This window comes from Charadrius vociferus, unplaced genomic scaffold (assembly GCF_000708025.1).
Source record: "Charadrius vociferus isolate BGI_N301 unplaced genomic scaffold, ASM70802v2 scaffold196, whole genome shotgun sequence".
Taxonomy (NCBI): domain Eukaryota; kingdom Metazoa; phylum Chordata; class Aves; order Charadriiformes; family Charadriidae; genus Charadrius; species Charadrius vociferus.
In genome coordinates this window covers 1,076,878-1,102,091 of record NW_009648953.1, presented here as the reverse complement: position 1 = coordinate 1,102,091, position 25,214 = coordinate 1,076,878, and the positions used below count along the sequence as shown (strand labels likewise).

Genomic DNA, 25,214 nt, shown 5'->3' with positions numbered 1-25,214 from the left:
TTTCCCTGAAAAAAAAATGATTGCATTTTATAGCAAACTGTCTTGTGCTGCAGCCTCCTCTATACAGTAGATTGTCCTAGGAAGGTGTCCTGGCGTCTCCAGAAGAGCAAGGTAACAAAGTTTCAGTAGGAAAGAGTATCCTCATCCAATCAAAAGATTGAATCAAACATTGAACTGTGTCATAAAATTTAAAGGTATTCTCATCCTTTCTGACCTCTGAGTCAACATCATGGAATACTCAAATGATAGTCTCAGTTGCCACATACCGCCAATTCTAGGATGTGATGGGCACCTGCAGGAGATGCTTTATCTCTCTCCACTGACTTAAAGGAAATTTGACTAGACAGGGAACTTTCAGAGATTAATGCTGGGTGAGAGATTTTATCTGAAGAGATATATAGTGTGATTACATGAAACTGTCATGTAAAATTCTGGCTCCCTCATCCAAGAAACATGAATTCCAACTAGAACAGAGTTTGATTTTGACAAAGACACTTTCTTTGTTTAAAACAGTGAAATAGGGAAAGTTAGGATCCAAGACCAAGAGTTAAAAAATTCCAAGGATCTGTGGAAGGTTGCACAACAGCTTTTCCATACAAGTGGGAGATCGACAACTCATACTCCCTTCTCTCCCAGAGATTTAGGGCTGCTTCCCAGGAGAGTTCACCTCGTGACAGTTTGACAATCCCTGTTACAGCGGAACTTGAAATCACCCACTGCCACTTCTCTCCTGATGGCAGTCTCTGTGGATCCTGTGCAGTCTAGCCTGACTCATTTGGCAGTAGATTATCTGAAGGAGGAAGAAATGTCTTGCATTTTATATTCCTCTCCTTCATCCCAAGAGCTGAGAAGCTACACAAGTAGCATCATTCTAGTCCTCTGTCTAGACACAGGCACAGAGAGAGTCTAGGCCAGCCAACATACTGTAGTCCAGAGCAGGGCAGAAAGCTAACATCAACAATACTATTTTCATATTGACATTTGGTTATTTTGGTGTCACATACAGTTTAATTATGATTCTACCACATCAGTCATTAAGAAAAATATTAAATATGCTAAACAAAATGGAAAAAAACTACCAACCTATTGCCTAATACCCTTTAAGCAGCCTGCAACAGGTCTAGTCAATGTTTCCCACAAAGCGAGCAGAGAAAAATACAAATTAATAATACTGTTTCCCCTATATGGATGTATGAAACATTTCATTACAGTCAAAATGGACGTTTTATTTTCTTTCTCTAAAAAAAGGAATTACCTCGACAAAGAATGGTAGTGACTGTACTACAATCAACTGTCAAACCCATACCGCACTTCTATTCTGTTGTCTCTAAGTCTAATTACATCTTCGAAAGCCTTTTCAGATTTAACATCTGTGGTATAGCTACTTACCCAAAAGTACTACAGAAAAGGATTGCCTTCCATTATTCTAGAAAACCATGGGTTATCATACAATTTGTGGAATTGGGGAGGGGAGGGATGCCATGCAGAGGGACCTGGACAGACTTGAGGGGTGGGCCTGTGCAAACCGCATGAAGTTCAACAAGACCAAGTGCAAGGTCCTGCACATGGATCGGGGCAATCCCATGCACAAATACAGGCTTGGCGGCGAATGGATTGAGAGCAACCCTGAGGAAAAGGTCTTGAGGGAGTTGGTTGATGAGAAGCTCAACATGAGCTGGCAACGTGCACTCACAGCCCAGAAGGCCAACTGCATCCTGGGCTGCATCAAAAGCATGGCCAGCAGGTCGAGGGAGGGGATTCTGCCTCTCTACTCTGCTCTCCTGAGACCCCACCTGGAGTACTGCATCCAGCTCTGGAGTCCTCAGCACAGGAAACATGTGGACCTGTCGGACCGGGTCCAGAGGAGGCCCACGAAAACAATCAGAGAGCTGGAGCACTCCTCCTGTGAGGACAGGCTGAGAGAGTTGGGGCTGTTCAGCCTGGAGAAGGCTCCAGGAAGACTTTATTGTGGCCTTCCGGTATCTGAAGGGCACCTACAGGAAAGCTGGGGACTTTCTACAAGGGCACGTACTGACAGGATGAAGGGTAATGGCTTCAAAATGGAAGAGGGTAGATTCAGAATAGACATTACGAAAAAAATTTTCACTCTGAGGGTGGTGAGGCACTGGAACAGGTTGCCCAGAGAAGTTGTGGGTGCCCCGACCCGGAAGCCTTCAAGGACAGGCTGGATGGGGCTTTGAGCAACCTGGTCTAGTGGAACTAGATGATTTTTAAGGTCCGTTCCAATCTAAACCATTCCATGATTCTATGATTCTATTAAAACACTTTAAATGTTGTAGGGTTTTTTTTTTCTTAAATACATTCTGAAATCCGTAAGAGAGCCATTCTATTAGTGTACAGATGCTCTCACACTGTCAGCAACACGCAACCTGACTAGAATTCAAGCTATTCCCAAAGTAACATGTTTCTTTACTCAGACTTTAGTTTATTTTTCCTTCAGTGGTTCTTGGTAATTTGGCTTATCTGCAGAAATTTAACATGCCTGATCATAAACATAACAGGCTAAAGGTTGTGATTTCTGAAACCTGATAGATAAATGTGATCTACTTTTGTCTATCACCTAAATAGATAAACAGTTACAAGAACTCCTATGCTGATCTATACAGGTGCCATTTCTGTTGTAGCACTTTAGAGAATTTAAGGGAACATATTTCAGCAGCTCATTAAATAAACAAATAAGGAAAAAGAGCCCCAAAACCAAACACAAGAAAAAGCCCCCTTTTGACAACCATCTCAGTTTAGCAGCAGTTCACAGTTATCACCACACAGTTTGACATTTCATTTCTGGAAACAAGAGATTCACTTTCGATTCCTTTCCCAAAGAAAATTATTTACAAAGAAGGAACTTGGAGAATTTCCCTGCTATGATCCAACCCCTTGGCGTGTGGGGAAGGAGCTTGTTCACCATAACTTCACTGTCATATACACTTACTTTCTCTGCTTTTGTAAAGAAACGTACTTTTGCACCTCTCTGTACATTTGTAGAGCTGACTGCACTTTCTGATGAAAGGCAGAAAATGTCCCACAGGCATTTTGCAAAGCATTCTGCACATGACCGAAAAACAAAAATGCCCATCAAGCTAAGAGTGGAGAGAGAAAGGAAGCATGACAGCAGTTCAAAATCCTAAAAAGACCTCTAAGGTTTAATTCCTGCTCCTAAGCTAATGAGTCCCTAGGATGCATATCTCTATGAAACTCGGGCTTTCAGGCAATCCCACAAGCAGGCTACATGCAAAGCTTCCAGCTTCAGGGATTCACTGGTATCATAAAACCCTAGCAACTCATAGCTGTAAGAAAAATTGTAAAGACCAATTTGGAGACTAGATCAAAATCTATTAGGATAATGAAGAAGTAGTACATTCCCAACTCTGTTAAAAACATGCTTTCTCCTGAATTCCAGCCCACAACTTCAAGAAAGACAATGTAAAAGCCAGACAACTGTCAAAAAGTAGTATTCTCTTCCCTGTTCTGTTTTTCTTTGGCATTCTCCTCTTCTTTTCATCCTAGTTCTCCAAGGCTTATTGTTCAGCATGACAAGGGAGCAAATGGGGGTTCTTGAGCATTATGCTGCTGCTATGGGTTTCAGCTTGGGAAGATGGGATTGAAGTAGAAGGAAGGGCTGGAAGATGCAGAATGAGACTGACTTCTGGAATCCTTTCCTAGGATGTGAAGTAGGGTTATAGATTGTGTTCCTTGTTTCAGAAGCCAGAAGGCATGTGTATTGCCCAGGAAACTGAAAGCTGCTATTTTCACCATCACATGTACCATTCAAGCAAGGAAAGTTTGTTAATACTTTTTTGCCATGCAACACACTTTAAATGTCTTCTACAGGTAAGGAAATAAATCTAACAAAGTAAACCAAGAAATGAATACTGCGCAGGCTATTTGTCTTCACAAAAAGAAAGCTAGTTTCCAAACAAGATCATAGACGCCAAAAGGCTAATAAAACTTTATCATACCTAGGTTGAAAATATTTTGAGCCCAGAAGCTAGGATCACAGTGAAACTGGATGGTATTGTTAGTCACCGGTGAAGCATCACACCTTGCTCGGAGAAGATATCGTAGTCGATAGGTAATCTAGAAGAGGAACAAAATAAGATTTTTTTTCCTCTGGGGCCAGAGCCACGTATCCAAACAGCATAAAAAGTCTTTAGAAAAACAAAAGAAACAAAAAAATCCCAAACAAGACCACCAACAACAAAACCCCCCTGAATAAGCCCCTAGAGAACTGAGATCAAAGATGGAAAAATTTGTCAAAGCTACAAAAAGAGTTATTCTTAACATCTTTCCCTTATTTGTAAAGCAGTTTTAAAAAGCAATCAACTACAGCCTAAAGAAAAGTAATTTTTCTCCCCTGTACAAATACATATCCTTCCACAAACTTGATCATTACATTCAATGACTTGAACTACTTGCAAGTAAAGTACAGATTTACATAACCATTGTTAGGTTTTTTTTTCCCCAAAACCTTTCTTTCAAAGAAAAATATATCCCATTCTTTTGGCAACAAGTGTCACAGGGCATTTTCCTTTGTAATAAATTTATATTTTCTTCAGAGAGCCAAAGAACAGATTTTATGAACTTTGCCTTTGAAAACTCTCAGATTCCCAGATATTTTCAGACTTTTCCGACTCCTTGGTTCCAAAGGACTGGACTATGATTACATTACACCATCAGAATACTCTTTCAAACACTCAGTATTTATCTAGTTCCTAGAAGAAAATATTTTCTTGCAGTTATTTCACTAGAAATAAGTAACACAGGCATTAATTTTAGAGTAACACACAGCAGATACAGAAAAACTTCAGAGTTCAACACTTATTTTTCTTGAATAATAGATTATTTCCTGGAAAAGTTTGAGAGACATACTTGGCAAAATCATCTTACATGTTTAAAATTATAGTAGTTAATTTTTACATAGGAATTTAATAAGAGCTTCCAGTTCATGAGTTTTTTCCTTCAATTTTAGGCAGGTCAGTTTTAGACCAGATAGCAAAACTAAAGTTTTTTTAATGACCATGGAAAATTTTTAAGTGCACTACTATTTTGAATATAGATTTCCTAGGGTATCTGTGTACGCTACCAGAATCAAGTATAGTGCACTACAGAAATTCTAGTCTTTTGTCCTGTCACTGATACTGGTTGCACACAGTTCTTATCATAGTTTGCTCCATATGTTCCTCCTATTGCGCACACATGTATATTGTAGATAAACTCATGACTAGACTAGTTACCTCCTGCCAGTAATAGTCGTAGCTACCAGTGTTTTGCTTGTGCTGGAGGACTAGGCTGGGAAACTGATGTCTTCCTGCAAACTGTTTAGTGTGCTGTTTCCCTGAAGTACAGACGTTGCCCTCCTAGCTGTAACTCTGCATTTAAGAAACTGGGAGGAATGCCAGCAGACAAGTGGTTGGATATGACGGTGCAGAAGTCTCAAGTGCTCCTCTACGCATCACTCTTCAGGAACCGATTTTCCAGATGTCCACAGACATGTTAGTTTCTCAACTCGCAAATAACATCAACTTTCAGCAAAAATTCAGGAGCCTAAAACTCATCTGTTCTCCTGAAAAATGTTTCTCATTTGATGAGGCTTTATGGGGTAGATGGTCTTTTTCTTCAACTGCATAATGTTTATAAGATTAAGATGCCTGCAACATAACTTCTTTTCTTATATAGCAGAAGTCTTTGTGGCAACACTAAGGAATTATAAACAACATGACTCAGTTTGATGCCCTTTTTCTCTATTCAATTAAAAAATATGACTTGCTGAGGCAGTATAAAGAAGGCCAAATGAATGTGACTACTTGAAGTAAGTTGATAAAACCAAGTAATATTCCATTACCTGCTATAGCCTGCAGCATTTTAATGGGTATCAAAAAACCAAGGAAAAAACACCATAAAAAAACAAGAAACCCAAACCAACCAAACAAAAAAAAAATCCACAAAATCCCCAGTATGCTCTCAAGTAAACACTGAGAAAATAAAGAAAAAACTTTGTGATCCGGTTACAGGAATTGGGAAAAAAGGATCTAGCATCTTTCCTCAACATTGTCACAGACTTCTGTCATCAGGCTAGTAGAATCTAGTAACCTCTGGACAAATCATGCTCAGCTTTTTGTTTGTTTCAGCTTCATTTTTATCAATTTTTTAAGACTTTTAGTAGAAGATGAATCTGATAGAACAAAGCAATACCTTAATTTTTACATTAAAATGCTGGATATCAGACTCTACAATATGTAAGTGCCATCCTTCTCTGAACTCAGAAGCTGTAACAAGTACTGAAAAGAACCTTAATTATGTAGGACATGTTTTATTTTTCCCAGTGTTTCACGGCTTCATGGTTTTCACTCTAGAGAAAAGGAGTTGTCCCTACTTCTGCAGATCTTCAACAGTTGTATGGTATTGCAACAGGAGAGAATCATGACCAGAGAGCTGAATTATTAGAAACATTCTGCATTTATGTTTAAGGGAAAACCACGAATAATTTTATACAAATATTCCAATTAGTAGAAAGTTATTAAAGAGTCTAGTGATAGTGACAAGTGTGCGCATGTGTATCTGCCTTAACTGTAGTCTCTAAGTAAATGGAGAGAGCAATCTTCCCACCCTTACCAAGCGTTTGCTGTACAGTAGTGCTGTGCTGCTCCCACTGGAAACTGCCCATTTGGAAAAATTCATGACATGTTCCAGCTGTTTAGAGAGACCTGCCACTTCCTGTTGTTGCTGCAGAAGTTTCATCCGATGCTCTTTAGCCAAAGTCTGCAAATAGACAAGTAGTTCCAGTCAGAGTTCAATTTACAGTCAACAAGCATTAGCTTTTGTATTCGTAATTCACAGTGATCAAGTGGCTTAACTCAGCTCTTCTAAAAAGCACCCCTGGCCCTGACTGCAGCTATCAAACAGAAGTCAGTACACATATATTCAAGATATCAGGACCTTCTGTGCAGATTCCAATCTTCTCTTACGACACATTTTTATATATGTATGTACCTCTCTATATACACACTTTTTAAAACACAATTGGAGTTAATATTTTTTCAAGTATCCATTCTAGACAATTCTCTCCTTTGATTTGCTATTGGACTGCTGAATTTATGCAAAATTCTGATGGAAAGACTTTTCATGCATGACACATAGAAATATGACTTGCAAAAGCATGGAGAAAGAAACTGGGCTTGGAGACAGCCCTGATTCACAAAGCAGGGAACACAGATAACAATTACAAACAAAACACATTCCACACCCCAAAAAAACCCCAAAACCCTCCTGCCCTCCCCCACCAAACCCCAACTTGCTCAAATAGCTTGTGTGGGACACTTCTCCACTCTGGAATTGTGATAGGACATGCACAGGTGGCTAATGATAAAAATGGATTGTATTTTAATGTGAAACCACACAAAAAATATTAAGACTGACATTTTTGTTTCTTATGATAGAAATTAAATTACCTCCAACTGATGCAGCAGAGCTTTTCCCTTTTTGTTTATTTCTACCATCAGTGTAAATATGGCAACTTTAATATCCTGTTCCACCTGCTTTTGATTCTGATTCACTTCAAGAATTCTGTAAGTAGACAGTATAAAAAAATAATGTTCTTTAGCTCACAAACCCACCCTCCAAATAGTATACAGAAAAAAAATCCTCTACTCTGTTGCTGAGACTACAATATTTCTTGGTCATATGCACCCGTTAATAGATATACCATCAGATACTTACAGTCAGGAAAATTACTTGAAGAAATAGAAAGAGCAAGTACCAGTGACCTATGATAAAATTAATTATCTGGTGGCAAATTCTAATGCCATAAATCTGTAAATTACTGACATCTGCCACTGATAAAAATTAAATGCTCATTGCAATTGAAATTCTTGATTTTTAATTGTCCAGCACATTTCTGGAACGGTCCACGGCAATCAAAACTGTTCATGTCTAATTTCCATCTAAGGTAAAATGGCAGTCCAGAAACAACACAATAAAAAGATTTTCTAATTTAGCTATTTCAACAATAGTGCTCAGACTCATAGCAGCAAAGCATAATCTTATATTGTGAAAACCACTACTACTAAGATGCAAGGTAGAAAAACCACTTAGATGCAGCAAAAGAAGAGAAGGGTGTCTGCTGTTTTTTCCACCTCCACCACCCTCAAAGACAGGCAAAGAGAGAGGAAGAGTTGAAGTTGCACTCAGCATCCTGTACTGTGTTGAATCTTCCTGGGTACTGCCTTTGAACTCTGCTGAAGGAGCAAGTTACAAAGGTCTACTGCAGCACACATTTTACAGATTTATTTCTCTCCTAGGTTTGTAGTACCGAGTGAATAATGCCCCAAGCATAAAAGTATTACATAAATCTTCAAATACGTGTCACAAGCATTATGAAAACATGAGTCATAACCTTTCACTTTGTAAGAGGGATCTACACTGGGAAAATAAGTATGCTGATGGTGGGGGAGAATATGACTGCCTTCTACAGTCTTTATTGCATAAGTTGTTTTGTTGCACCCAAGCTATTGCTGCCCATTAAGTCCACAGGCTGAGCAGAAGAGTTACCTAACACAACCAAGCACATTAAATGGGCAGCAGTCACTACAGCAAACTGAAGATTTTAGAATTTCTCTTTCACAGAATCACAGACTGGTCAGGATTGGAAGGGACCTCTGGAGATCATCCAGTCCAACCCCACTGCCAGAGCAGGGTCACCTACAGCAATTTGCACAGGACGGCGTCCAGGCGGGTTTTGAATGTCTCCGGAGTGGGAGACTCCACAACCTCTCTGGGCAGCCTGTGCCAGTGCTCTGCCACCCTCAAAGGAAAGAATTTCCTCCTCGTGTTCAGATTGAACTTCCTGTGTTCAAGTTTGTGCCCGTTACCTCTTGCCCTTTCTGGAAGGATAAAAGGAAAGAGGTACAAAATGCACTAATCTAAACATTTCAAGAAATTACAGTGTATATAAAGTTGCTGTCTGTTTCAGTTTTAACCTCAGAATCTGATACATACCTGTTTTGGATCTGTTTCCCGGTATATTTTATGTACTTAGTCTTCTCCATCAATTTGGTGATTAGTGTCTCTATGATCACTTTCTGGTTCTGAAAAGCTTCTTCTATAAACTGGTACCTGTAGTAAATAACAGTGAGTATTTACATATGCAAAAGATGTGATATACTTGCTAAAAAGCAGAGCATCTTACAAAAGACTTCTTTTATTGAAGAAAGATGCTGCTCAAGTCCAGAATCTAACTGTCATCATAGAAGCATATGTCAGCAAATGCTGATATATTTTATTTATAGCATATTTGAATTTCTAGTATATTTCCTGTAATTTTTATTTTGAGAATTTATGATTTTTATAAATGTGAAGGGATATTGCATGACCATAGCCCAATTTTAGCAAAAGAAAAATTAATGTTGTGCTGTAGTCATCACTTTGTAGGTGACAGTGCATGTAAGCTATTACTTCACGCAAGATAAGGATGTAAAAACAGAAGAAGGGGGATTGCTGAGTCAGTATAAGTCAGCAACATTTTAAATCAAGGAACTGAAATCATCAACAATTTGAAGGAAAAAAGAAGTAGCACATTCTGAAAGGGACATAAATCCTAAGAAAAGGAGAATTAAAGAGGAAGACTGCAACCATACAAGAGCAAGGTTGAGTTCCAGAGCAACAGTGGTCAACACTTTTCCACCTACTGATGTTCACCTGGTCAGGTGCACAAATTCTTCCGGTTGTTGTATCAGGTATAGCAAGCATATTAATATTTAACCTAAGAGTACATCTGTCCCAGACCATTGCTGTATGCGTTAGCCAGCAAGATTATTGTCTTGTACTCAGAAAGTTGTAAATAATCCTACTTTTCAGCTTCGGTGTCTGGTAAGAGATGACCACAGAAGAGCAACACAAAGATTTGAATGTCATAAAAAGTGTTCTCAAAGTACAGTATAGCCAAACTTTAGTTTTACTCTTCATTATAAAGGGCTCTTCACAGAAAAAATGTCCATTTGCTCCATTCTGAAAATGTTTGGTAATGTTCCATTATATAATCATCTTGTTGAAGGACAAATGGAGAAATTACACATTAATGTACAGTTGCATAACACAGCCCCTGTGCTTTCTAAGGACTCTCTGAAGAGCTGCATAGCAACAAATTCTATCCAAATAACTTGACAGTAAAGAAAGGTCTTGTGCTTAAATCACCAGATTAAGAACTGGAAGAATTAGGTTTTATTCTAAACCATCACATGCTCATCAGCCACAGTCTTTTGGATACAATCTCTGTTTATTTGTGGGCTTCATATCTGAGCAGAAAATTTTATTTTGCACTTTTTTCACCTGACTGTATTCCATACAGCTAGAGCTACAATCAACTTCAAGCTATCTTCCTGTAAGTGAGCAGCATAAAACATATACTTTGTTCCGATACCTGTGCTCTTTGTGTTCTAGTAACTGACAGTCTCGGCAGGTCAACTTGTCACAGGTTTCACAATACAACTTCAGCTGCTCCTTTTTGTGGTAAGGGCAAAACACAGGTCGCTGACTGGTAACACCAACTGCTTCTGTTGAATAGAGGAAGATGTCAGTCCACTCTCTTGAAACAATGAAAGATTTGCATTCTCCTGTTTTTCTTTACCATATTCCTCACCTAGATGCTAAAAGTGTGTATCAGGCCACCTAACCAAGAATGTAACAGCTGTAAACTCAAACTGCAATGTCTTACTCTTCTTCAGTCATGGAGCTAATACCCTCTCTCATGGAAAATGTCTAGAACCTATTTTACCATAACTTATTAAGGCCCCACAAAACCATTTACAAAAGCAGCGAGAAGCCAGTACTGCTGCGGCTGCAAAAGACATTGCACAACCAACACGTTCCTTCCTTAAATGGAAATGAGATTGCTGACTTAATTTGTTGCTCTGTCCTCTTTCCCAGCCAAATGGAAGAAAGGGGGTTTGAGGATATCAAGACACAGGCACGTCAAAAGTGTAAAACATACAGAATATAATAACCAGAAGTTACTAACGACCCTTCAGGATACCATTCTAAATAGGTGAGAGGTCTCACTTCAGTTTCTAGAGAGCAAATACCAAAGAGCGTTGGGAACACCACCAGATGATAGAAATTAAATCTGTTCTTTAAAGAATTTAACCGACAAAGCCTCATTTCTTATGAGTTAGGTTGGACACTGAGTTTGCAAGGATTATATGGCCTAAATTATACGGCCTGCAGCCCATCCTTCATTGCAGATCAACAAGATCTCTTTTCCATACCCATTCATTTACTTATTTTCACAAAACCTGGAAGAAGTTATTTTCAGATCGGTATCCTTCAGTCAAAATTCTTTGAAACTGACCAGAAGTGAAAGCCCGCATTATTTATAAAATTCACAGGACTAGATATGGTGGAATGAAAACAAATACATATTATAACGCAGATATTTATAGAAATGTATAATAATTTATTAAAATATTTTCTATATTTACAAGATAAACCATGCAAGTCCAATGGACTTATTAGAACCAGTAGAATGTTTGTCAGCATCCCATTACGTTTGTAACTGCCCTACAATATCACTAAAAGACAAGACACAATGGGCATAAGCTGAAATAATAGAGGTTCTCAAGGAATAAAAGTACAACCTTTTTTACCATGAGAATAGTCAAGATTTCTCAGAGAGGCTGTACTGTACACCACATCCATCGCTGTCGGTTCTCAAGGCCCAAATGGATAAAGCCCTGAGCAACTCGATTTGATCTTATAGTTGACTGCTTTAAGCAGGAGGCTGGACTAGATGATCTCCTGAGGTCCCTTCCAACCTGAATTATCATAGCTCCTACTGAAGAAAAACATCCCAATTCATAACATACTTCCCTTTAGTTTCTAAGGCAAAACATTTCAAACTTAAAATATACTTAGCTAAAATGTGAATGCTGGCACGCTTTACTGCTAACAAAGCACGCTTTATTGTCAGAGAGCTGAAAAAATATAATCTATTAGTGCTCCTTTTGCTGCGGTATACAATAATAAAGTTCATACAAACCATTTGCTAGGCTTTTATAAAAACTAGAGGAGCCAAATGCATAACTAAGTATTTTCTGCAGCTGATCTCTAAAGTCTAGACAATAATTTGCAATCACACCAGATGAAAGATAAAATCTACGTGTATTTATTGGTTTAAAACACTTTGCATGAAAATCATATGAACTACCAATTTGTAGGGTTTCTTATCACTATGCAGCATATCTGACAGACAAATCTCACAGAAAAAAGGCTATCACACCCCCAGCCATGACAAAGTCTCCCTTTTCAGTAGCTACATTCTAATGCATCTAATGCTTAAAATAAAGTTTTCTCTTTTGTTAGCTGGATCATTTAAGAGATCCACTTAGATGGAGAGCAGCCAAAGAAACACCAGAAGTGGTTCAAATGGTTACAGCCTTCAGCAATGAAACTAAGTGACTGGGATGCAGGAAACTATTAAAACATATCCATTACTTACCAGAAAAAAAAACATAGTCCCACTAATTCATATGCACCAAAGGGTTATACCATAACAAATCCGCCTTTTTACATTTACTAGGATTAAGGAATACAATTTTTAAAATTTATCACTTTAAAAATAAATGTGGTGGTGTAATACAGTTTTCCAATGCAGACACACATTCTTTGTGAAATAAATCAAGTGTCTCACCTGGAGATACTTCCTCTTTCTGTCTTACTGTATGATCCTTTGTGAATTTAACCCTCTGGTGAGCTCTGATGCAGGTCTTGCATAACCATTCTACACACTCCACACAAAAACCATTAGCTTCTGCATTGTCTTCACAGCTTGTGCAGACCTGATGTGAGGAAGAAAAGGTAGCTTTTAAAACAAATATGGAATATACATACAAGCTTTTGTTCATATGCAATCGGTGCACTTTTACAGTTTTCCAAAAACAGTAAAATGAGAAGAGAAAACTGCCTGAGGTACAGGGACACTATAAATAACTGCATAAAAGTAATTGAATGTGACTTTTCAAAGAAAGTGGTCATTTTATCAGTGATACTCTAAAACCTTACCTGACATGATAAAAGTCAAACCATTACTTTCTGCCTGACACTGCATACTTATAAGCCGTATAATGTTTACTATATACAACATGCTTTTGTGAAATATTTACTAAATACAGAACACGATCAGCACTGTTCCGATTTTAGAAGCCTCCCTCAGTTCACACAGAAGATTTAATTTCTGTTCACCTGCTTAGCATTTCAAGAAGTACACACAGTATTGAACAGCAGGGTTCTTCTCAAGAATCTCTGCATCACCACTTAACGAAGGGATTCCTGTTAAGCTTATCAGCAAAGCTAACCTAGAACAAATTTGCAACCAATGCATAATAATTTTCAAACTCTGGGCTGTTAATTCCTGGGGCTCTATACCCAAGAGATCTAGAAAAAAAAATTAATTGCAGAAAATAAACCTGATCACAGACCAAAATCTCTCTGCACAGAGCCAATACACAAACAAGAAAAAACTCCTATGGATGCACAAGTTGAACAATAGGTTGAAAACTATGAAGGACGGGACCTGGACAGGCTTGAGATGTGGGCCCATGCAAACCTCCTGAAGTTCAAGAAGGCCAAGTGCAAGGTCCTGCACATGGGTTGGGGCAATCCCATGCACAAATACAGGCTTGGCGGTGAATGGGTTGAGGGCAGCCCTGAGGAGAAGGACTTGAGGGTGTTGGTTGATGAGAAACTCAACATGAGCTGGCAATGTGCACTCACAGCCCAGAAGGCCAACTGCATCCTGGGCTGCATCAAAAGAAGCATGGTGAGCAGGTCGAGGGAGGGGATTCTGCCCCTCTGCTCTGCTCGCTTGAGACCCCACCTGGAGCATTGCATCCAGCTCTGGAGCCCCCAACATAAGAAGGACATGGACCTGTTGGACTGGGTCCAGAGGAGGGCCACAAAGACAATCAGAGGGCTGGAGCACCTCTCCTATGAAGACAGGCTGAGAGAGGTGGGGTTGTTCAGCCTGGAGAAGGCTCCAGGAAGACCTTACAGCAGCCTTCCAATACTTAAAGGGCGCCTACAGGAAAGCTAGGGAGGGACTTTTTACAAGGGCATGTACTGATAGGATGAGGGGTAATGGCCTCAAACTGGAAGAGGGTAGAATTAGAACAGATATTAGGAAAAAAATTTTCACTATGAGGGTGGTGAGGCACTGGAACAAGTTGCCCAGAGAAGTTGTGGATGGCCCATCCGGGGGAGTGTTTAAGGCCAGGCTGGATGGGGCTTTGAGCAACCTGGTCTAGTGGAAGGTGTCCCTGCCCATGGCAGGGGGCTTGGAACTAGATGATCCTTAAGGTCCCTTCTGACCCAAACCATTCTATGATTCTATCGACAACACCATTTCACGTGTTCATAACATGCTTTCATTTTTAACTCCTCCTTTACGATACCTCTGTAGTCATACCTTCAAGGGGGTTTTGGGGGTAAAAATAGTGAACATACTTATGTAGATACTTGTTTAGGTAACTACCATCCATTTCTATCAACGTTTAGCACTGCTGCAAACCAAAGCCTCAAGATGTCTGAAGACTACTGTATTCTACAGATCACAGGGATAGAATTCTGCTAGCAGGAGCAAAAAGGAGAAAATTTTAGATTTTAGTTTAGTTCTCAGTTTGATTTTAAAAAAAAACAACTTATATCTAGCTATCCAAATATAGATAAATTAAAAAGAAAGCAAATATTTATATTCTATGCAGACAGATAATATGCACGTAGAACTATGTCCCAGTTTCCCCTTTAAGAAAAAGAGGAAAATTAGCACAAAACTTGCCTTAGGCCACAAAGCAAGTTACTGACAGAACTGGAATTTGAACATAGGAGTTCCAGATTCCCAATGCTGCGCTTATTCTTCTGGATCATGCTGCCTCTCAAAGCAAGTATCTTCTGAGAAATGAAGTTACAACGCAAGGGTTGTTGACCCCTCTTATTGTCACTTGGAGTGTGAAGCAGATCCTTTTCATTAAAGGTGACCTGCAAAGGAGAAAAAATTGGGCTTGTGCCCCTTTTTCTGTTTCTTTACAAAACAGAGTCCTGAAAGTTTTATTTTTAAATATTTTCCTAAATATTTTTTATCTTCTGCTTGGTTTTTCTTTTTCTTTCCTCTCTTCTCTTAACAATAAAAATTCTAGTCCTATCCAGACTAGCTGACTAGTGAGAAATATCAAAGTCAGGACTTAATAAAAAAGTGAAGAAAATGGAAGTAAAGCAATTAAAGGAAGTGAATTGTAATCAGGAAATTAAAAATTTTTACTTGCTTTTAACCTTTAATTATGGAACTATTCTTAAGACCTCAGCTCAGCTTCTTGAAAAAAATATTTAGAACAAGCAAGTATCACAGAGGCATTACTTCAATGTTACATTTTCTCTGTCAGAAACTCCCATGAAAGAAATTCCCTCCCTTCTCCTTTGCCAGTTGTCTCCTCCTCAGGTGTGCCTAAGAAACCCACTGCAAGACCGTGGTGTAAAACCAGATTTATTACATCATTGTAGCCCAAGGATCAGTTACATCAGCACTGCTGACTGGGCAGTGAACTATTGCAGGGTGAGAAAGAAGTTTTTAAATGAGTCTTGTTGCCAGAAAGGTACGGTCATGCTACACCCGCAGATACCCAGAGGTGGTTTTGCAAGTTAGAGTGGAGAATAAAAGATTGGATATTTGTTTTTCCAGTGTAAAAAACCCAACAGTGAAAACAACTGTTCTGGTTTAAGCAAAGGTAAAAAACAACAATAAAATTCTTTCAGGCATTCTGTAAGTCATGGAATAAAAACAACGAAGAGAAAAAAAAGAAGCAGGAACACAATTTAAAAAAAAAAAAATCATAAAAACCCACCCCAGAAACACTCCCCACCCCCAGCCTTTCCAGGTCACCATTAGCAAAGTTAGGCAGATAAACTTGCTACGTGCCAGGGAATTTCAGTAAGTTCAAAGTATTTCTGAAGTTACTCATTCATCCTAGATTCCAAGATCTTTGTCTATTTTCTTTTTTCAATATGCTTTAGGTTTTAGGGGTTTTTTTCAACTGGTTTGACCTGCTATAGTTAGAATGAGATGAAGATTGTGACTCAATAACCAATAATCAGGTGCTGCCAAATTAACTGCAACTCCTCCTTTGTAGTCCCAAAAATATATATTCCAACTTTATACTCTTCAAGCCACCAAGTGGAAGGGAGACAGTTTTCTAAAATTTTTCACAGACATCACAACTCATGCTGTCAAAATAGCTATGCCTTCTAGGTAGAAACTAGATTTGCTTCTACGTACTTATTTGAAATATGCATTTTGAGATACAGCTTGGATTTTGGTAGAACTCCTAGTTACCAGAATAATTCCTATAGCTAAAGTACATGGAAGTACAATTACTATAATTGTTTGTTCTACTCTTACAAAGTCTAAAACTTAGTTCGCTCTCATTTTTGTGACACATACAAGCAGTGCTTCAGTGATTTCAAAGAAGATTCTCCCTAGTTAACCTGTAAGTCTTTATTCTGGTTAGACAGATGTTTATTTTTAATTGAGTTTTCCTTGTAATTATATTTAATTCAGTCACTAGTTTTAGTATTTATAACCTCAGGAAGTGTTCATTCAGCCTTCATTCAAATTTAATGAAAGCCGAAATTACTCAGCATGTTGCAGGTAAGCACTATTTTTTCTGTTGTAAAAGTGTGTATATTTACTTAAAAACAGATTTACATGCAAGAGTGGAGGTAATAGAGCTGTCTTCTCAGCTACTGTAGTAACTAACCACTCTTCCAATTAAATATACTTTGAGTATTAACGGGATTAAATAAGCAATCAAAGGTTTCTGAGTTTCAAAGGAAGGCAGCAAAGTAGTCCAGAAGCATATTCAGTGAACTAACGTTCCAAACTTCACCAGTGTAAATTAGATGCAATGGTTTCCCCACTGGATCCAAAAAACATTGATGTCAGCGCATACAAAAATCACCAAAGACAGCACCTGTCTTTTGGCACATTCTCGCCTATGTGTAACTCTAAATATGAACCACATGCTGATACCTCAAAATGCATAAACCCTAATCAACATATCCTCCTTTCCCCAACATTCCATCAACAGCTGCCTCTCTTCGAAGCACAACAAAAACATATTTTGACTCTTCTTGAGCATGTTACTCAGTGTGTTAAAACAGTGGCTTTTGAAGAGTTTTAGCCATGGCTACAGCTTTGATAAGCTATTTAGCATAGTAGTTCTTTGGTAGACTACATGGTGGCTACTCTGACACCATACAAAACTAGAAAAACTTTTTGTTCTAAATTGTCCCCATTAATCACCCTATTATGCCAGTCAGAGTTACTGTCTTAGTGTCCAGATCTAGTATCAGATCTAAACTTGTACCTTGTTTTATTAATACATTCCCAATATCTCACATAAAGTCCAACTGTTCTTCATTCCTACCAGAACATTTCAAACTCTCAGGTCAGTAACTGGTAAAGATACAGAAAGTGTTCTTACTATCAAAAATATTTTTACACATGTCCTCTTTTGGACACGGAAGCTATGAGAATTAGGACCTAAACTAAAAGGCACTACAGGCTCAATTTGTTGCAGCAAAATCAATGTTATCACTACGATCTTCTGCATTAATCTCACACTTCTCATTTTTACTTTCATGGCTTTGCACACGCGTTTTCTTCTGTTAAGTTCCTAAATTTCCCTCACTTGTCTACCCTCTAGTCTCATTCAAATTTAGCAATTGCTTCAGTATTATCTCTTGGGTTCGAAGCTCCTTTCCGCTTACTATTATGAATCAAATATAATTAATTTTTATTTTCAAACTTCTCTTCAGCATCCAATAATTTTGCCAAGTCTTTAAATAAATTATAAAGTGAAAGAAAAAGTTATAAAAGATCTGCTCTTTCAAAGTATTTATGTCCTGGTTGCACACAACCTACAATGATGACTTTCAGGAAGATCGCAACTGCATTTCCCGCTAGTTTCTTTTCTTCAGGAGAGCTTCCTATGCCAATAGCCAGCACAAAATCCTTAATGTTCTCTTTAACACTAGCCAGGAAAGCCCTTGTGGAACATATACTAGGGGGTTTTACACTTTCATTATGCTTTCATCTTTTGCTCCTGAACTTTTCCGTAGTAATTGCTAGAAAGCAATTGCTAGAAAGTAGAGTACTCAACTGCCAAAATCAGGTGTAGATGAGGTAAACATGATTTCAGATAGATGGCTGGCACTTTAATGAGCTCCAGTTATTTTTCTCACCCCACAATCCCAGGCTTCATGATGTCATTCACTTCTACAGTTTTGATAAAATATGCTGAAAACTATTTTAATATTATTACCATTTTAAATCTGAAACAACCAAACATTGAATTTGAAAGGGTTTTCTTTGAGTCTCTCTTGAATTGAAACAAACCAGTCCTTCCTGACAATGCACATATACAGGCTACTCATAGATATGGACAAGTGGTTCTTAGCCACATCACTTGCACAGAACCCATGGCCTGCCTCTAATTCTAATTTCTTAAACTTCCTGCTAAAGCTGCCAAACTATCAAAGCCAAACTAACCATCTCAGTAGAAAATTGCTATAAAATAGCCAAAGTTTTTGACAGATTTTGAATGATCGCTCATCCAATATTCCCTGCAAGTCTCAGCATCTTTTCCACTTTAATTCCTCTGATCTGTTGCCTATCTTGCTACCGGCAATTTTTCTTTCTTTTCTCTTTGCTTCTTCAGAGGCAAAACAAGACAGGCTGCTTAGAAGGATGTATCATCCTTAAACCTCACAGTATTCCCCAACAGGACACTGATCTGTTTAACTATTATTGAGTTAACTTTGCTGTTCCACAACAGACAGCTTTATAGAATGGTGTAGCTTTTTTTTTTTACGGTTCCAATGTCAAAGTACAAAGGAATGTCCAAAAAGCTTCATTATGATACCAAAATAAACCTATTCAAACAAAACAGAACTGTGCATCATTCATTTCCAACAGGTAAGGTACACACTCATTTAGCAGGCATCTAACAAAACATCTAGCTCCATTAAACAAAAAAAAAAAGTCAGCGGAAAAGCACGTGAATGTATTGCTCTCCTGGTTTAGCAAAGTCTGCTGGTTTGCCTTCCACTGCTGCAGAAAGTACGCCCAGTTCAGCCAGGGAACTTAGCTGAAGAACAGCCATGCTTACTGAACTGCAAGCCTGCTGGTTTTTGTTAGGAAGAGAAAGAAGCAAATATGGAATGGAAGAGTAAGATAGATGTCTCAGAAGGGAACTTAAGGAAACACAAATGCTTTGAAGAACCTCCCTGAAATCTGACAACACAACTCAACAATGAATGATTCCAAAACAGCTGTTGAAATACGTAGAATTTCTCTGTATCTCTCTCCAGCAGATCAAGATTGGAAGATAAACAAAAAAAGACATCTCCCTCAATTCCATGGAAGTGCCTGAATAATCCTGACATCACCAAGTTTGGTGGATATGCCGACTTTTGATACCCTACGACCCATCGAATTGCACCAAATTTTACATGACTATGACCAACCTCAAGAATATAAAAACCCCTTCTTGAATTTTCAATTCCTTATACAAGTCTCAAAGGCCTCAATTCTTCACTTAACTTTTTTTGGGGCGGGGCAGGGGAGAAGAGAAAGACTTTGTCACGAAACCCAGGAAAAATAATTCCACTTCTATCACCCATCCCTAAAGGAATATCTTGGAGGACTTGTTATATAACTAAGCAGAGGTTATGGCACAGGTCCAAAAAGAAATTCAGGACTGCTTCTGCATAACAAAGTTGTTTGTTATCTTGCTTCTCTTCCTAATTTTAAAGTCACTAAAAAAAATATGATTAAATTTTCAATGCAACAGGGACTATTAATTTTCTCAGTCTTACTAGTAGAGTATTGAGAGACTTTGTATCATCTCACAACTATGTCCAAAACTCAGATGTTTCCCTGTAACACCCAGAGGGGGAAAAAACAAACAAACAAAAATGCCACAAAAACACAAAAAAACCCCAAACTTCAAACTGTCCTATATTAAGAGAACACTGTTCATACTTCCAGAGACTTCCAAGTAAATTTCAGTTTCTGGGAAGGTCTATCATTTCGCAGAAATCCAGTTGCGAAATTCCTCATAAGCTGAACACAGCTTAATGGTTTTTGAGACGTAAGTTAATTCCTCTTCCTCAGAGATGATGACAACATTTATGCCTTTAATAGTCAGTGAGCTGGTATCACAAACCGGACTGGGTGCTTTCATCTGCTCCTGAGTGACATACCCATTCATATATGTAAGCACAAATTTCAGCTAAGCTTTGAAACAAGCAGACTACACAATAAAGGAACTATAAGAAGCTGCCCCCAAAACAAATGGATCAAGAGCCAATGATACAGGTCCCTCAAACAGGAAAGCAAAAAAGAGGCATTTTCAAAAATAAAAGGAGACCACCGTCCAAATGTTAGGGGATGGGTTAAAATACAAGGCACATTGACAGAGTAACCTTTTTGCACTGTTAATACGAAGAGTGCAGCAACATATAAAGAGGCTGAATTATTTACGGTAAGTTCCTGGAGTTTAATAAAAACTTTATGAATAAAGAGATACTTGAGATACTCTCTTACCAGCTAAAAATGAAGACATGCAATATTTTGATACCAGAGATTGCTAAACTGTGGGCCTACACAGATGTGATTATTCATTTGGTATTGCTTCCACACTAGTACCTTCATCCTGAAAAACCATCATGAGGAAAAAACCTCAGTATTACTGTTCTTCCAGATAAGTAGCTTTTGGTTTTATGAGATGGCTATTATTTGATTGCAAGAGGAAAAAGAGGCAGCCTACAAAAGAAAAACAAACAAGAAACTCCTACAACATACCACCTTCCCCAATTAGAATTTTGAGCCTCTTGCTTGGTAACTGCACTGCAGCTATTTAGTGCCATGTTCTGTCAGTGCTGAGATAAGAAAAATAAAGTCGATTTAACTAGAGGATTCCATTCTACATTGAGATCTCTTGACGCAGTGCTGGTCAGGTCTCTGCTTCAGAGAATGCTTCAAGTGCCCTGTCCAAAGTACAGAAATTCCCATCTAACACCTATTCCTCAGCTTTTATCTTTTGCTATCACAATGAAATTTTATATCAACGATTAAAAATAGTTTTGAATACGACAACCACCTTCTTCCCATGCATTTTCATTGATTTTAACTGATTTTCTAGAGTAGCTACCCTGTGTGATGACTAAGTACTTGAAGTCTTTTTCGGCATATGAACAGCAAAAAGGCCACACAGCAAGGATCCAAGGATATGCATACACATCCAAAAGGTGTTAACTTGATTACATGTTAATGCACTTACCTGATTTGATTTCTCTACCGTGCTACTGGGAACCTCTGTGGTATCCTTCACAAAAAAGTTATCTATGATGTGTCTCTCTGCACATTCCTGACCACAAATTGGACAGCGGATAACACCGACTGGGGGGGGAAAAAAAATATCTGATTATGCTTGCACAACTTAAGGTATATCCAACAACTTCAAAGACAGCCTGTAAGGATAAATACTTTGAAAGGATGTTTTGATACGTTCCTGTCAATGAGGTGTGAGTAAAACGAAGCTCATTCCCATTTATCACTTAGGTAACTTTTACCTATTATTCCCTGATGATATATCCTTTCAAGCAAGGTCAAGCCCCTTTTTATTTCAATCCTATAAAGAATTCGCCCTAATCTCATAGAAAATTAATTCCTTTTCTCTAAAGAGACAATTTGTTGTTATAGAACGGATGCAAGTAAACATTTATTAGTGTGGAGTATTACTTAGTGACATTGAGCACTATTGCATACACTCACATAGCAGCAGTGTGACATGACTGACTTCCCGCTATGTGATATGAGAAACCGAAATGTAATAAATTCAAAATTAATGAGGCAAGTTGTATAAAGGAAGAACAGATGTGTATTAATATTGTGACTACCTTCACACTAGGCAAGGGAAAGCAAGACACTGGAATAAATAAGCAAGGTCCTCTCCCTCGTCTCCTCTGCAAGGCACACTGGGGAACAATTCTAAGACAATAACATACTTAGACTCCAGGTTAAAGAAAGAGCTGAGAACCAATAACTCAAAAGGTTAAACAATTAATAGTTTTCCACGAGAATAAAAAGGACAAAGTCAAGTTCAAATCTTGGGGTTCAACAGTGAGCAGGCTTGACTGAAATGGGAAAGATCTATATAAACATTTTAAAGTGGACACCTTTCCTAGGTGCAGAAAACAGAATGTCTTCTTAGCACTGAGGCTAAAAAATATCTCTAAAATGCTATGTATTAACATCTTGCTTTAAGAAAATTATCAGTCATTACCATCAAAACAAAGAACTGAAACTAAGTTAGGTTGAAATAATCACTTAGGACATGGAATTCATCACGCAAAGCCTACAGTAGGATAGTCATGTGAGTCCACACTGAGATCGATTCTGGACCTACAGCTGCCATTTGAAAGGAGGCAGAATTTTAGGGCCTTAAAGAAGATCATAGGCACCATTTAACCCAGTGAATTTAACACCAGTATATAATTCAGCATTTACATATTTAACTAAACCAGCATAGGCTTAATTCTATTCCTATTTCACTTTCACAATAAAATGTAGAAGTACAGAAACTATTAAATATTTCACTTTCTACAGAAGAACATAACTCCTTACTGTAAGTGCTTCATACAAGATTTAGGTAAATTTTTCACAATATTCTTCCAAGATACACTAGAGATTTAACTGGCCAACCCATTATAAAGCAGTTATCTAATAAAAGTCCACCAGTTTTACTAAATTAGCTCTTCATTCTGGAAAGGCAGCCAACAGTTTTCCACTTGTGTGCAAGGCATTTAACACTCATCTGAAAGGCTAGGATGTTAAGCCTGGTTTTATTATAATTGCCATATTGCCAGTCTGCATTTTAATACACTTCTTTTAATATACAATTTCTATACTTTGGCGAAAACTTTTGTAACATTTTTTTATAGCATCATCATGAAGGATAATTATGAAATCCAATTCTGGTGCGTCAGGTAGTTAATAGAACTCCAAGTACTGAATTTCTCCTTTTATTAGGCAAATAAATTTACCGCAGTCAAGAGTGAACAAATCTCCAAATACTCAAGCTACACACTTGCTAAAAAAAAAGACTACTTTTCACATTTTTCAACAGTGCTGATTACAAACTGCCCTCTGTTCCCTCGCTGCTCATTCTTAAGCCCAACAAAGCGCAGTGCTTTGGGCCAACACAAGTGACCGAGTCGGTCTTTGCCAGCGTTTGGGAGCGGGGTATAGACAGAGAATGAGACAGGCAAACTGCTTCAGCCATGGATGTGTTTCTCCTGCTCCCGCAAGCGTCGCCCTCGGCACCTGATCTGCTTCACTGACCCAACGTGTTACTTGCTTACACTGAGGCAAGGTGAGAAGTGGGACGATGATGGGAAGGCGCCAACACCACCGCTGTAGATTAAACGTGGATCCACCGTCTTTGAAACAGATCAGTTGCATTAATCTGAGTTTATAAATCAGCTTGAATTGAAAACGTAGCAGGCAAGGAAGGTTAGGAAAGGTATGAACAAAACCCAAACGTTTCATTTGCATTTCCACCAACAGAATACTGCCAACTACCTGTTCAAGAGATCACTTAGAAATTCGGGACTGAGATGGGAGAAGGAGAAAAGGAAAACTGCCCAAAGCTCTCAAAATCCTCTGGAAACATTTTCAAAAATTCCTTATGCTGACTAGCCTTAAGCCAAGGTTTTCTTCTGCAACTGTGTGTGGGTAAGTTTGCCTCTGTTATAATCCTGAATAGATGACTGCTACACAAATCAGTTTTAAACCAGGTTTAGTCAACCTCAGGACCATGGATTTAAGTGAAAACACCTAGTACCGTGATCTCAATGTAACTGTTACAGCCAGGTTACACTGTTACGCACACAGCTCACAACATAATGGCACAAAATGTAAAGCACAAATTAGCCAAACAGCATTACTTTTAGGTCTTTAGCTACTATTCTTACTGTACCCAAGGCTCGCTCAGCAACACACTGAATAATATAAACCAAGTGTCGGTCTTTTCCTCCCCACTCTCCAAGTGAGAAATGGAAGGTGCAAGCAGAGTGTTCTGTACACGTTTTTTCATGCGTGCTCCATTTAAAATGAGAGGGTGATGGCCAATAACAGTACCTAGCAAATTCATGCAGGTTCATTTCAGAACTTCAATCTAGCCCCCTCAAAGAGACACGCTCACACAGATATGCTGCACATCAGAACTGGAATGTCTAGCTGTGTTCCTTATCAGTTAACAAGTAGTACAATGGATTGCACCATATAATCACCACACAGTCCTGCAGAACACGGTGCGGAGCTGGTAGTTCACCGGAACCCATATAACCAAGAGAGACAGACACTAAGTTACTGGGAAGGAAAAATACGGTTTACAATGAACCTAGAATTCAGAGCTTCCTATAGGAAAACAGAGGCAGAAGAGGAATGACTGGGACTATTTTGGAATTAAATGAAAAACATGGGTAAATACAAAAACAACGTATTCAAAGCTAAAAAAAGAACACTGGTTATATTCAAGTAAAAGGCACACACTTTTTTTTTTTAGCAAAGCTTATGGACAAACACCTCTCTGTTTCAATATTAGCATTTCTACTGATGTTATCAGGGTTACCTGTCATAATTAAATACTAAAGTTCTATTTGGAAATAGCAATTTTCAAGTAAAGTCTTACTTTGCAATACTAATTACAGAATGCAACTTTTTGTATAAAATGATAAAACTACACATAGGCCAAGCAAAGTTTTCAGCCATTCATCCAATACAAATTGTACAGTTGTCATCTATCACAGTTCTGATGGGATTTAAGTCAGTTCATGTTATTTATGTTGTTTACAGCCCAAAACACATCAGCACAACCCTAAGAGCACACACCCATAAAGGCCAGGCTAGAGAAAGTTATAAACAAAAAAATATTGGGAACAGGAAAGTTACTTGATTTGTTCAGTATCTGTTTCTGAAGATGACACATAAAATTTAATTTGTTTCATGTGCACAGTCCTCTTTTAGAGTAAGATTTGGTCAGGTAACATGGTGCATTGGGATTACTTGTCCAGGTTTTGGTAATGGGGAG

General features: G+C 38.3%; 1 protein-coding gene across 1 annotated transcript in view; it reads right to left on the bottom strand.

The window, feature by feature from the left end:
• Positions 1-25,214, bottom strand: part of TRIM24 (tripartite motif containing 24) — a 188,025-nt gene that overhangs the window by 17,218 nt on the left and 145,593 nt on the right. Inside the window, exons 2-8 of the mRNA XM_009887432.1 lie at positions 21,402-21,520; positions 12,701-12,848; positions 10,436-10,568; positions 9,016-9,132; positions 7,470-7,584; positions 6,634-6,780; positions 3,981-4,098 (exon numbers count right to left, since the gene is read on the bottom strand). Of these exons, the coding sequence (XP_009885734.1) occupies positions 3,981-4,098; positions 6,634-6,780; positions 7,470-7,584; positions 9,016-9,132; positions 10,436-10,568; positions 12,701-12,848; positions 21,402-21,520 (897 nt within the window). The remainder of the gene's footprint in view (positions 1-3,980; positions 4,099-6,633; positions 6,781-7,469; positions 7,585-9,015; positions 9,133-10,435; positions 10,569-12,700; positions 12,849-21,401; positions 21,521-25,214) is intronic.